The 15,349-nt window shown below is 40.8% G+C and overlaps 1 protein-coding gene across 7 annotated transcripts in view; it reads right to left on the minus strand.

Moving 5' to 3' along the window:
• EPB41L5 (erythrocyte membrane protein band 4.1 like 5) overlaps positions 1-15,349 on the minus strand; it is a 139,662-nt gene that overhangs the window by 15,161 nt on the left and 109,152 nt on the right. For all 7 annotated transcript variants that reach the window (XM_059912045.1, XM_059912044.1, XM_059912046.1 and 4 more), the window contains 3 exons: positions 10,409-10,537; positions 7,043-7,107; positions 1,323-1,413 (listed from right to left, as the gene is read on the minus strand). In XM_059912045.1, coding sequence (XP_059768028.1) covers positions 1,323-1,413; positions 7,043-7,107; positions 10,409-10,537 — 285 coding nt within the window. The remainder of the gene's footprint in view (positions 1-1,322; positions 1,414-7,042; positions 7,108-10,408; positions 10,538-15,349) is intronic.

Below are 15,349 nucleotides of genomic sequence, written 5' to 3' on the forward strand. Positions count from 1 at the left end.
CTGGAAATAAGAGAAGTAAGTATCCAGGGTGTAGTCCATAACAAAAAAGGCCCTTCATTTATACATTTCTGCCTGTCTGTCTTCAGGCCACGGTGCGTGTCCTGTTCGATGTCAACTGAATTTTAATCACACATGTGAAAAACCGCCTGTCTCCTCCCACACCCCCTCCTCCTACTCCGCCCCCTCGTACCCTGTAACCTGGGTGAGCCCCCAAACGGCCCGTGCATATCTCTACCACAACGTATCAAAATTCTCTCTCCACCTGTACTGGAAGCAGTTTGAAAGAAGAGGCCGTGTTTCACTCATTTGTGAATTTTCAAAGCCTATCACGCTGTCTGGTACAATATGCAATAAATCTTTGGGCTAATTGTCCTTCTCTGTTCCAAAAACATCTCGGGTTCCACCTAATGATTTTCAGTGATCAGAGATGTCAATGTATCTTCTTAGAATTTTAATTAGCAGAAAGGAATCTCCAGATTAAAGGTATTTTAGGTTGAGTTTTTTTTTTTAAACCCCTAAGTCTGAAAAACCATACACCTGAATATTAACTATACACTGTCTTTGGGTAGTGGGAATCAGGTGATTTCTAATGTTTTCTTTTTATGAAATATTTGGTAAATTTCTACAATAAATGTGCTTACACAATAAAAGAACAAAATGGTAAATGTTCATTTACAAAAATAATTTTTTGTTTAACTTGCAAATTAAAACATTCACTGGGCAATGAGCTGGGTTTCTGTGACTTGTGAACTGCTAAGGGTGTACGGCAGATGGATAGAGGAGAGGCAGGATTTGAGACTTGCTGGTTATGTTACAACACAGTGTCAGAAAGTCAATTTCAATCCATCAATATTTATTCAGTGCCTGTTATGTGTCATGTACAGTCTGAGACACTAGGGAAGCATAGCCCGAATCCAAAACCCCAAAATACCGAGACCCCCTAAAAACAAAACTACCAACAAATACCTCAAAAATGGAGAAGATTCAATTGCTCCCTCCTTCTTGAGGAGCCTCAGGGGCCGTTGGGGGTAGGTAGGCTGAGACCCCACCACCAAAGGTCAAGTGAGGTCTCCCTGACTGAGGACTTCACCCCTTGATTAAAGTCACTTCTGATTCAAAAAAAAAAAAAAAACGGAGAAGAAACACTGAGCTGCTCTTGGGAGGGATGTGACAACAGCATTCTCCCTAGAGCAGTGAGGCTCGATGCTCTTCTCACGGCTGGCGTTCTGGTGGCCGTCACAGATCACCAGGTGTCCTTACAACCAGGATTCAAGGCAGGGGAGTCTCTGTGGAGTAACCTTGAAAGTGGAAGGAATTGTTACCTTTAGAGCAGGCCCATTTTCTGCAGGCGTGGTTCGCAGCGGAATGAGAGACCCTCCAGGGACCGGCGCGGCGTTCTCATTTAACTCAGCACTAGGAAGAGAAAGGCAGGTTCGCGTCACAGACGACCGACGCAGGAGCAACAGGCAGCGTGCTAAAGGAGGAGGCTCAGGGAAGTAGGGTAACCGCCCCGCAGGGAAGGAAGAGACAGCTGGCGGGGGTGGGGAGGGCAGACAGTGGTCCGCACTGCCCCACACGCCGCCGTGAACCCCTCCCCACCCATTGCATAACAGATTCACATCCAGGTCAGACCCGTTCACTACTGCTTTGCTTCCCTCCGAAAGCTCAATGAAATGACAGAAAAGATTTCTTTTTAACAAAAGAATAAAATCATAAAACTTCAGAACCAATAAAGGATGTCAGTGGTAGCTCAGGAGCTTTGAGGAAATGCTGAAAACTGTGAAATGCACAGTACAAGAGGTGATTTCAGGGTTATGGGCAGATTAGATGCTACAGTCTGCTCCAAAGAGCATCCAGTCTAGAGAAATCATGTAAAAGACAAGGCAGATACACAAAACAAGACAGACAGATACACGAAGAAGACAGATCAAGAACGGGACAGCTCGGTGGAACAGCAGTGACACGGAACACCTGAGCCGCGGAGAACGAGGCAGGAAGCCCCTTCAGGAGGCGAGCGGGAGCGCTCCACCGCACAGGGCAGCAGCCCACGTCCAGGGCTCCAGACGCGGCGGCGGGATTGGCCCGGGAGAGGATGCCAGCAGGAAGGACAAGGACGTCAGCCCCAGGTGAGGATCACAAGAACAGGAGCAGCTTACAGACAGCTTCAACGCCAGGGAGGAGACGGGGAAGCCAAGAGACCATCAGCCACCAGGACGACACACCCGGCAGGGACCCCGGCCCTCTCCAGCATCACTGCAAAGCGTGCAAGTGACAGGAGCAGTGCCCGTCCAATCCCACAGGGAGACTGAGAAAACACAAGAGGCAAATCCTAGATGGAAGAGTCAGCCTTGGGAGCTAGACGGAAGCTAGGGCCACTGCAGCCACAGCACTGAGGCACACAGAGGCAGAGAGATGAAGAGTAAGAAGGAACAGCTATGAGAGACAGAGACGGGACCAGGGTGTTTCAGCTAATGTCTAATGGATGCTGGATATTCACAAAGATAAGGACTTATGACTTTCCAGAACTAAAAAAAAAGACATAGGTCTTCAGATTGAAACACCATCTTGAATACTAACAAGAATGAAAAATAAAACTATACTTAGATGTACAGTAATGAAAATGCAGAATCTCAAGAATAAGCAGTGAAAAACCTAAAAGTTACCAGAGAGAAAAGATAACTTTGTGCTCCAGAGAAAAGAAACAGCTGAGACTAAAGGAGTGAGCCCTGAAAGGAGTGAAATACATTTCACAATGAAGTCTCCCAACCCCTCAACAAGAGATTATTCCTGCTTTTCTACACACTAATAACAAACTATCAGAAAGAGAAATCAAAAAAAACAACCCTGTCTAAAACTGTATCAAAAAGAATAAAATACCTAGGAATAAACTTAACCAAGGAGGCAAAAGGCCTATACTGTGAAAACTAAACTCTGAAAACATTGACAAAGAAATCTCAAGATGATACAAAGAAATGGAAAGATATCCCATATTCATGTATTAGAAGAATTAATATTGTTAAAATGTCCATACTACCCAAAAAAAATCTACAGATTTAATGTAATCCCTATCAAACTCCCTATCAGACATTTTTCACAGAACTGGAACAAATAATCGTAAAATTTATATGGAAACACAAAGGACTATGAATTGCCAAAGCAATCTTGAAAAAAAAGAATAAAGCTGGAGGTATCACACTCCCTGACTTCAAACTATACTACAAAGCTACAGTAATCAAAACAGTCTGGTACTGGCACAAAAACAGACACACAGATCAATGGAACAGAATAGAGAGCCCAGAGATAAACCCATGCACTTAGGGTCAATTAATCCACAACAAAGGAGGCAAGAACATACATTGGGGAAAAGACAGCCTCTTCAGTAAATGGTTCTGGGAAAACTGGGCACCTACATGTAAAAGAATGAAATTAGAACATTTTCTCACACCATAAACAAAAATAAACTCAAAATGGATAAAAGACCTAAATGTAAGACCAGAAACCATAAAACCAATAGAGAGCAAAGGTAGAACACTCTTTGATATAAATCATAGCAATAGTGTTTTTGGATCTGTCTCCTAAGGCAAAGGAAACAAAAGCAAAACTAAACAAATGGGGCCTAATTAAACTTAAAGGCTTTTGCAGAGCAAAGGAAACCACTGACAAAATGAAAAGATGACCTACAGAATGGGAGAAAATGTCTGCAAATGATATGACCAGTAAGAGGTTAATATCTAAAACACATAAATAACTCATACAACTCAATATTAAAAAACATAAACAAACCAATTAAAAGTGGGCAGAAGAACTGGATAGGCATTTTTCCAAAGAACATACAGATGGCCAACAGGCACATGAAAAGATGCTCAACATCACTCATCATCAGGGAGATGCAAATCAAAACAATGAGATATCACCTCACACCTGTCAGAACGGCTATGGTCAAAAAGAGCAAAAATAACAAATGTTGGTGAGGATGTGGAGAAAAGGGAACCCTTGTGCTCTGTTGGTGGGAATATAAATTGGTGCAGCCACTATGGAAAATAGTATGGAGGTTCCTCAAAAAACTAAAAATAGAATTACTATACAGTCCAGCAATTCTACTGTATTTCTGATATAAATCCTGAGAAAACAAAAATACTAATTCAAAAAGATACATGCTCCCCAATGTTTACAGCAGCATTATTTACAATAGCCAAGATACAAAAGCAACCTAAGTGTCCATCAAGATAAATGGATAAAGATGTGGTGTATACATGCAGTGGAATATTACTCAGCCATAAAAAAGAAATTCTGCCATTTGCAACAACATGGATGGACCTAGAGGGTATTATGTTTACTGAAATAAGTCAGACAGAGAAAGACAAATGCTGTATGTTATCACTTATATGTGGAATCTAAAAAATAAACAAATGAATATAACAAAACAAACAGATTCACAGATACAGAGAACTAGGGGTTACCAGTGGGATGAGGGAAGTGGGGAGAGGCTAGATAGGGATAGGAAATCAATAAGTATAAACTAAATACCATGTATAAAATAAATAGGCTACAAGGATATAAATATACCCAACTTATAATAAATTTAAGAATGGAGTATAATCTATAAAACTATTGAATCATTATATTATACACCTGAAACAAACATAATATTGTAAATCAATTATACTTCAATTTTAAAAAAAGAATCCTGAGGCCAAACCAAAAAAAAAAAAAAAAGGACGAAAAAAAAGATTAGTCTTAACATAGTTTACACTGCTGCAAAACACAGAAAGCAGATGAAAAATCCTTACAACATGTGTGTATAATGAAGAACATGCACAATGTTAATTTGGAACAAACATTTGTCCATAACTTAAAAAATGAATATATTGTGGCAACTGAAATGAAGAAACCATGGATAACTTTTTTAAGATTCAGATATATCAAAACAAAAGTGACTGAATCGTACACTGTAAATGGGTGATTTGAATTGTATCTCAATAAAGCTGTTATAAAAGTCAACGATCCGAACAGACATTTCTCCAAAGAAAAAAGGATGTTCAACATCGTTATTCTCAAGGTAAATGAAAATCAAAACTACAACGAGACACCGCTTCGTACTCACTGGGGTGGGTACAGTTTTTAAGATGAAGAATAATAAACACTGGCAAGGATATGGAGAAGCTGGGAAGATCATATGTTGCTGGGGGACTGGAAAATGCCTTAGCTGTTCTGGAAGACAGTTTGGCAGGTGCTCAGTAAGTTAGAGACAGAGTTACCACATGACTCCCAACAGCCTCCTGGGCGGGCGCACATTAAAGAGAACTGAAAGCATGTCTACAGAAATCCTCGTGTGGGAATGTTCAACAACAGCTATATTCACAGTAGCCAAAAAGCAGAAACAACACAAATGTCCATCAATTGACACATGGATATACGATGGAGTATTATTCAGCCATGAAGTACCAATACAGGCTACAATATGGATGAACCTTGAAAACGTTATGTCAAATGAAAAAAGCCAGACACATATTTGTATGAGTCCAGTTATATGAACTGTCCAAAGCAGGCAAATCCAGTGCAGGCAGAAAGTAGATGGGTGGTTGCCAGGCGCCGGAGGAGCAACGTGGAGAGCCGGCATATGCGGAGGGTGCCTCCGTTAGGGGTGAGGACAATATTATGGAACTAGATAGCGGTTAGGGTTGCACAACTTTGTCAATTCACTAAAAAGCATTGAATTGCCTACTTTTAAAGGGTTAATGTATAGGAATTACAGCTCAAAAAAAAAGATAAAAGCAAAATGATCTAAATCTACTATAGCAAAATATGAGGATATGACAAAGCTTGACATGTGGTACACAGACATGTATTATATATATAGTCTCCACACCTTTCTGTACTCCTGAAATATTTCCTTTTAAAAAGGGGGTACAGCAACTTTTTTAAAGTGTGGTATGGCATGAGGAAAAAAACAGTACCAGAAAAGGAAAAGATCCAGAAACAGACCCAGGTTTGTATAAGAACATAAGCATATTTTAAAGGATCCATTTCAAATCCTGGGAGGAAAACAGATTATTCAAAATACCAACAGCCATTTGGAAAAACAAATACGGAAGTTGGAGTCCATTCCAGGACCTTCCCACCTTCCAGAGTTCAATGAAATTTCTGATAAACAACTGGGTAGTCACATCCCCATCATCCTCCTCTTGGCAAAAAAGTTTGTGATGAGGTTACTCTAAAAGGCTCCAATAAAAACAACAATAGCATTAAAAATGTTGTGGGCAAATTGATTTCTTAGAAAAGGTTAAGTTGTAATTCCAGTTGTACCCTGATCACCAAGTGGTAGGTTTGCTGAGTACTAACTGTAAAGTCCTTTACACGAAGCATGTGCTTAAGTGCTATGTTGATTACAGCACCTGGAACTGAATATCACTAATCAGAAAACTCTTCACTGCGTAAGTTCTGAATAACGGGAAAAGAAACACATTCACTCAACAATGTTTAGCACCAACTAAGCACAGAACACTGGATACGCAGGGACGAACGAAACAAACTGCAACAAAGCAGGGGATGGAAGTCTAGTAAGACAAGAGACATGGCATAACACTCAACAAGAAAAGACAGGCAGAAGGAACTCAGAGGGAACAGCAAAGAAATCTGCTTGCGTCATGTGAGAGACCATAGTAAGACAGTTTATAAGAGCAATCCCACCTTGCCGACAGCATGGCACTAAGGCAACTACCACACCTAAGAGAAGTAGTACACATTCTTCACCAGGTATCTTACGAGATTAAAAATATCTTCAAAGGCTGTTTTTGCTCTATAGTTTGAATCAGCTGAGGAAGAATCAGAATGAAAAGATTAATTAGGAGTATCTTCAAATAATCTAAAATTAGGTCCTAAGAAGCTATGTAGTGGATAGAAGAGTGATTTCAGGCTATCTTTCAAATAGATATCCTGAAACCATGTGATCACAGAGTGGGAAAGAGGAAAAAAAACACCCCCCCAAAGAAAGTTAAGAGGAAAAGAACATCAACTTAATTCAGTCTACCCACAACTGTACCTGTTGGTGGCAGCATCCTGAACACTGGCATTTTTATGACTTAATAAGCTATCTTCTCTTGTAACCTAAGAAAAAGAAATCATAAAAATTAAATCTCCTCAATACACTGCAATAACCTATACGGGAATAGAATCTAGAAAAGAGTGGCTATATTAACTGACTCACTCTGCTGTACAGCAGAAACTAACACAACATTGTAAATCAACTATACTCCAATAAAAATTAATTTAAAAAAAATTAAATCTCTCTCATGGATAATAAAGTAATACATTTACATTCCTTTCCAGTAAAAATAGAAGTATCTGTTTGCTTCAGTTCCAGAAAGAGGTAACCATACCTTATCTATGGAAATATAGGTACTGTACCCAGCACAATCCTATCCCACGCCCAAATTCATACTCCAAGTTTCCACTTCAATATGTTGGTCTACGAATCCATACGCTTTACTAGACAGCTCTAAATCATTTAAGACACAATGGTATGTTAGTCGATGTACACAGAATCCAAAAAGATTCAATGCCAGAATTTTTCAAATTTACATGATAAAAAGAAGAAACAGACGTTAAGCTGCGTATCTGGCTTTTTGTTTTTCCCTGAGTACAAGGAATATTTCAGAGGAGAATTCTAAAAAATCTTTCTGAAGAGGTCAGTTAGTTTTTCCCCTCAACTTTATTGAGGTATCATTTACATACAGTAAAATGCACACATTTTAAATGTACGGTTTGGTGCATAATCAACACTTCTACTACCCCAAATGTTCCCTTGAGGCTTCTGATGCAATCCCACCAAAAACCCATACACGTGGCCAGCAGTGATCTGTGCTTTCCATAGTTTCATATAAATGGAATCGTAACATCCTTCTGTGGCTCCCTCTTTAGAGTAACAGGATGTTTCTGAGATTCACCCACGGTGTTGCATGTGTCACTAACGCATTCCTTTTTGCGTGCTGAGTAGCTTTCCACCGTATGGATACACCCCAATTTGTTTACCTGTTTACTTGCTGATGGACATTCGGACGGTTTCTAGTTTTTACCTATTACAAACAAAGGTGCCAGGAACATTCATGTACTAATACCTGTGTGAACCTACGCTTTTATTTCTCTTGAGTAAATACCTAAGAGTGGGGCTGCTGGGTCATATGCTAAGTGTACGTTCAATATTTTACCAACTCTTTTTTTAAAATTAATTAATTTTTGGCTGCATTGGGTCTTCTTTGCAGTTGTGTCGAGCGGGGACTGCTCTTCGTTGTGGCGCACAGGCTTCTCATTGCGGGGGCTTCTCTTGTTGCGGAGCACGGGCTCTAGGCGCACGGGCTTAGTAGCTCCACCACATGTGGGAACTTCCAGGACCAGGGATCGAACCCGTGTCCCCTGCATTGGCAGGCGGACTCTCAACGACTGCGCCACCAGGGAAACCCTTACCAACTCTTATAAAGTACCCGGAACATTTTATGTTCTTACCAGCTGCGTGCATTGCAGGCCGTCCATCACTGCCCACACGGGCGTGTCAGTTGTTAACTTTAGCTATGAATTACAATGTTAGCTGTAGACTTTTTTCATAGATACCCTTTATCAGGCTGAAGTTCCATTCTATTCCTAGTTTGCTGTGAGCTTTTATCATGAACAAGTGTTAAATAACGTGAAATACCTTCTCCAAATTAATTGAGACAATTTTCCTTATTTTCTAATATGTTGTACTATACTGGTTTTTGAACAATAAACCAACTTTTTTCCTGAGATAAACCCTACTTGGCCATGGTGTACTATCCTGTTTATAAGCTGTTCAGTATGATCTGCTTCTACTCTGTTAAGGACTTTTGAGTCCATGTTCAAGAACAGTCCTGGTCTGTAGCTGCTTTTCTTGTACTCCCTCCCTCTGGCTTTGGTGTCAGGCTGAGACTAGTCTCATAAAACGAGTTGGGAAGTGCTCCCTGCTCTCCTAATTCCTGAAAGAGCTTGTGTAGAACAGTCATTACTTCTTCCTTAAATGTTCAGTAGACCTTAACAACGAAGGCATCTGGTCCTGAATTTTTCTTTGTGGGATGATTTTAACTATAAAACAAAATCTTTCATTTAGGGCTATTCAAGTTATTTCTCTCTTGTTCAAGTCAAAACAGATCCAAAGTACAACTGAAACGTGAGGTGACGAAAAACTGTCACCACCACTGCTGCTACAATAGGCGGTGTCAACATGGGGATCAACACTTACTAAACACTAATTCTGTGCCAGGAGCCATTCTGTGGCCTTTACCTTTATCATTTTATTTCATCCTTATAACCCACCTTAGGGAAGGTATTACCATCACCTCTTTTTAAACATAATTAAACTGAGGCTCAGGGAAATTAACTAACTTGCCAAGTCACAAAGCTAATCGGCGACTAGCTACTAGTAGATTAGAAACAGGATTCAAACTCCAGTTGTCTGATTCCAGAGCCTGTACTGCCGTATTTTATATTTGTTTTTATATACAAATATTATGTTTTATGTTTACACTGGGGTGAGAAGGTACATAAAATGCACGAACGATATTCCTCAAGTCCTCTCAGTTCTCCTCAAGGCTTGTGCCTGGGAACACAATGGGTAAAGAGCCCCTTCTCAGCAACAGGATTATTTTGAAATCCTAGTTGACAACAGGACTTGGTGAGACAGGCTTCTGTCCTGTTTCAGCGCAGAGGATAACCTGAAAGTTGGGGAGGGCCAAGGAAAAGCTGATTTTGAGAGCATGGACGCCATCAACTTCATGGGGGCTGGTCCCTACCCACTGCACCCTCATGAGACGACACAGCCAACTCTTCGCCTTACAACCATCACTCTGTTGCAAATAACATCACAATTTTGCTGAACTGGGGGTAGATGGGTGGTGGGGAACAATGAATTGATAAAGAAAGACCTAAAGTCATAGACTTAATATTGACAGGAACCTAAAAATCACTATAGCGTTTCCAGCTGTAAAAGTGACGAAGATTAGGGACGCACTTCTGCAGGAATTTGGCTTTTAGCTTCTTACACTGTAGAGCAGCATCTTTACTCTTTTTCTCCTGTGTGACTCCCCCCTCTTAATCTTGCCTGAGTAGAATTGGAGTTGGGAAGGCATCTGCCACCTTTGTTTTGTCTTTTTTTCCTTTTTTTGGGCATGCGGGATCTCAGTTCCGCGACCAGGCGTGGAACCCGCACCCTCTGCTGTGGAAGCGCGGAGTCCTGACCACTGGGCCGCCGGGGAAGTGCCGGCATTGCCAGCTTGCGTGTGCTTCCTGGTACTATTCTCTCTAATCACTGGCCAAGTCACTCGTGTCTACCGTTCGTGTACTTTCTTTGTTCTACAGGGTCTCCTTCCACTTCACCAGAACCCTAGTAAAGGCAGCTTACCTTCTGCACTGCTTCTACTTGAGCCTTCAAAATGTTACTCTTCAAGTCAGGAGGAACTCTCCTGGCATTCAGTGCTGGGCTGTCAATGGCATTATTCAGACATTTCTCAGTTAACTTCACCACTTCCTCCTAGATATTAAAAATATACTGTAAGCAACTCTGAGAGCATATAACTAAATGGAAACAGAAAAGGACTGATGAAAGTTCATATTCAGACAATCAGGGAATCACGTGTCTCAGGCAGTCATATCCTACTCCAGGAAGAGTCGACTCTTACATGGGGTTTCAAACTAAGGCGCAGTAATCACAAACAAGAACTATGGCTTGGCAGGGACCCCTGGAAATCATCTAGCCCAATTTCCTGTCTTTAAGCAACTGAATAACTAACGATACCACCCTGGACAAATGCCTGAAATAAACCACAGACTGTGTGCCTTTTGCTGCAATTAATTTCAATTGGATTTTAGGTCAGGCCCTACGCAGGCTAATCCCTGTGGTTCTGGAACTGTCACCAGGTAGATGACTGTGTCTGAGATTATGTTACATGGCCAGAAGGAGGTCACTATCAGGTAAAGACTTATGAAAATGATAAAATAAAGCACAAGTCCACTCAATGAAGATCATAATTGAAACAATATAAATTAACTATTATGAAAAGAAATGGGAGAAAGCAAATTAGTAAGTTTAAATTATCTGCACTACAACTGATATTTTACCTGACTTGAATGACAATCAATAATAACAACAACTACCAGTATCATTACTATGGTTACCATTTAACACTGGGCTAAATAACAAACTCACTCTAAATACTTTCTTCGTCTCAGATACAGCTTTTGTTCTATAAAACAGGCTAGCTGCCACGTATGGGATTACATACTGCACCGCTCTTTCAGGTTTGAAAATATTTAACTAATGTGCTTATTCTAATCTGGTTTTTCTAAGTGTGGTCTCCACACATCTGCCTCTGGGTGGGACCCCAAAATGTGAATGTTTAACAAGCTTCCCTGCGTGATTCTGACACCTCTAAACGTTTAAGAATCACTACTTTGCACTAGACTGTAACTTCCTAGTCTTTAGAATGGTTCCCAGCAAGTGAAAGAAGACCCGATATCCTTTTTCAACCATGCCTAGTTCACACCACATGATCCAGCAATCCCGCCTCTGGGCATACGTCCAAAGCAAACAAAATCACTATCCCGAACAGATCTGCACCCCCAGGTGCACTGCAACCAAGATGTGGAAACGACCGCAGGGCCCATCAAAGATGATGAAAAGGATGTAAAGTACACACACACAAGGAAATACTGTTCAGCCTTTAAAAAGAAGGAAATCCCGCCATTTTCAACAACCCAGATGAAGCTGGAGGCCTCGTGCCGAGTGAACCAAGCCAGATGGAGAACAACAAATACTGCACGGCACTACTCAGATGTGGGACCTAAAAAGAAATTCTAAATCAGAAACAGAGAGCAGAATGGTTGCCAGGGACTAGGGGGTGGGATAGCAGAGGGAGGTTGGTACAAGTTATCAGATGAATAAATCCTGAGGACCCAATGTACAGCATGGTGACTACAGTTAAATATACTGTTTTTTACACTCAAAATTTGCTGAGACAGTAGATCTCAAGCGCTTTCACTAAAAAAACAAAACAAAATGAAAAGGTAACTTATGTGAGGTGACAGATATGTCAACTAATTGGACTGTAGGAATCATTTCACAATGTATACTTAAACCAAATCATCAAGGTGTACACTTTAAAGATATTTAAATTTTATTTGTCAATTATACCTCAGTAAAGCTGGAAAAATATCATGGCTAGTTCAAATGCTTTGACATTTTCTTTTCAGAGACAATTACATTGCAGACTTGAGATTATTTGCTAATCATTTATATTTGCACGTCACAGGATTCTCAGAGCAACCTGCCTCTGATATAGGCAAGTATTTATCTTCCTGCCTATATTAAAAACAAAAACAAGAATTCAACACATGTATCACAGGTAAAAGTACCCGTGACTGTTACCATCTTTCTGGAAGGCAATTTTGCAAAAGTACCAAAGGCTTTTAAATTATTCCTGGAGTTTGACCTAACGCTGTGCCGCACCATGCGGCTTGCGGGATCTTAGTTCCCAGACCAGGGACTGAACCCGACCCAGGCAGTGAAAGTGCAGAGTCCTAACCACTGGACCACCAGGGAAGTCCCAAAACTAACACTTCTACTTCCCAGTAAAATAATCAAAGATGATGGCAGATACTTACTTATAAGACTGTCAGAGCACTGATTATGACGGTGAAAATTAGCAACAATCTAAATGACTAACAGGAAACTGAGTAAATGCAGTGATGATATATGCATGCCATTTAACTACCATCGGTAATATGTTATTGAAATAAAGAGAGTTATAATGGATTAGTTATAAAAAACAGTGTTATTGCATTTTTATTAAAAAAAAATATATCACATTTCAAGGTTTGGTTTAAAATGTTAACCATAGTTACCTCTTAGTACTGGGATAATGGAGGTTGGATAATGTCCTGCTTTTTAAAATCTTTATGTTGTGTTACTACGCTGCTGATATGTCTGCCTTGGATGGCCAAAATGTGCAAACAGAAGACTGAAAGAACTAAAAAGACACCCTGATTCCTAAACACCCCGATTCCTAAACACCCCAAACGTGACTGGACACTCAAACTCTCCTGTAGAGCCGTCCTTGCTGCCATCAGAGTCAGCTTAGTTAGGCGCTTAAGTCGGGTTAAAGTCATCCAAAGTCTGCTTCAGTTTGTTACCAAGCAAGGGGTCATGCACTCGCAGCACAGAAAGCCAAACTCTGACAGCGGGTGTTTGCAGCAAAGTAGGGTGCCAAGCAAGGAGAACAGGCAGCTCGTGCGCAAAAGACCTGAACTCCCTGACGGCTTTCAAGCAAGGGTCTTTAAAGACATTGTTAGGGAAGAGGGTCCAGGATGCGTGATCAACCTGTGGACCTTCTTCTGATTGGCTGGTTGTAAAAGGGTGATGACTTGGGAACCTCAGCTTTCTGGTTCCAACCAGTCTCGGGTCGACATGCTTGCGGTCAGCACATCGTCACCATCCCGCAGCGGGTGGGGGTCTCAGCTTCTGCAGAACAGCTCAGAGATACGCAGCAGACGGTTCTCCACATCCCTTCAGGAGGACCTAGGAGCCCGGTGACTCTACTGTCCTAATCATTAACTGCTTGAGTCGGCTCTCTGGAACTCAGGGAAGGCCCAGGAGACTACAGTCTGTTTCCTACAAACAAGAAACGGGGGACATGGAGAGGCTTTTTGTTCCTGGGAGGGTCCCACGGGGTCCTGCTTGGTTTCAGTCCCCCCTCTTCTTGGATCCTCCTCAATCCTGAGGGGAACAGGGGCAGGACAAGAAAGGGAATGAAGTTTCTGGATAGAGAGATTAATCATTAACTCAGCAGGGCCACTCAGTGTTTGAAGTTCTCAACCGGAATGCCATCACATCTAAACTCAAAACCACTCTTGAAACAATCCTGGCTAGAAGAGAAGTCTTACTTCTGAGAGCTCCTTCTTTAAATGGCTCAGAAAACTGAAACTGTTTAATTGAAAAAAAATTATATAAGCCTTTTAACTAAAGTGAAGTTCTTTTTAGTTCTAACCTTGGAGAGACGCAAAGAGTTATTTTAAGGTTGGTATGGTTCACTCTTTTTGAGAATTTAATAAAACTTGGACCCACTTTCCAGAAAAACGTATAAGTGAATCAAAGACAAGAACATGTATTCAATTTTATAGGGTTTAAGGCACTCCTCATAATTATTCATGGGTAGATCCATGATTTGCAAGAATCTTGCTTTAGAAGAACACATACAATTTGCCTTGTATTTTACCTAAATATACACAAAAGTTTTAACCACTTTATAAAGTTTCTTCCCCTTAAACTGTTGAATGTATCTAAATGAAGCCAGAAGAGTCCCTGAGATCATGATAAAAGAGATGTGAACTTTTAGAGCTAGCTTACCATATAAACTAAAAAATGCTAAGATACAAACAGCTTAACAGCCTGATTTCCAGACTTAAAAATTATTCTTTAAAAAACCGGCACCTGGGACTTCCCTGGTGGTCTAGTGGTTAAGACTACGCTTCCACTGCAGGGGGCATGGGTTCAATCCCTTGGTTGACGAACTAAGATCCCACATGCTACACAGTGCGGCCAAAAAATAAAAATTAAAAATTAAAAAATTAAAAAAATAAAAATAAAAAACCTGCACCAACAATATTAGTATAATATTAGTAGCTATTCTTTAAGCTGAAAATGTCAAGGGGTAGCAGAATACGCCATCCCCAAATATGCCACTTTGGGGCATATTATTTTGAGCTGAAGGCAATTGAGAAGAAGCAGATACAAGAAACACTCCGTCCTTACCCTATTTGCCTAAAAGGACAGAAATTTACAAAGGAGTCCCTCCTTCCCTCTCTACTGGGAAGGACAAATGTTAATCCCTGCAAACAACTCAAACCCTTATCATGAAAAGCAAGGACTTAAAGCTGCATAACAAGCCTTACTGCTGTTTACCCCGCCTTTCCTTGTACTCTCCACCAACTACACCTTTCTTTTTTCTGACTTTAGCTAAAGACGGTATTTAGCTGCAATTCTAAGCCACCTCTGAGAGTTACTCATTCTTCCCTGGTAGCTCCCACCTATACCTGAGATACACATATCAATCAACTTCTGTTTTTCTCTTGTTAATCTGTCTTTTGAAACAGAGGTCTCAGCCAAGAACTGAGAATGGTAGAGGGGGAAATTATTTCTCTCCCCTACAGCAGTTACTGTCAAATAGGAGATATTTGCCTTTGCGTTTGTAAAAGTATCATTTCTATTTACTACTTACATAATACACAACAGCCCACAGATCCCTGGACAAGGGTGACCTTTGCACGGCTAATGTCTGAAGACTTCCCC

This window comes from Balaenoptera ricei (genome assembly GCF_028023285.1).
Source record: "Balaenoptera ricei isolate mBalRic1 chromosome 7 unlocalized genomic scaffold, mBalRic1.hap2 SUPER_6_unloc_1, whole genome shotgun sequence".
Classification (NCBI taxonomy): Eukaryota; Metazoa; Chordata; class Mammalia; order Artiodactyla; family Balaenopteridae; genus Balaenoptera; species Balaenoptera ricei.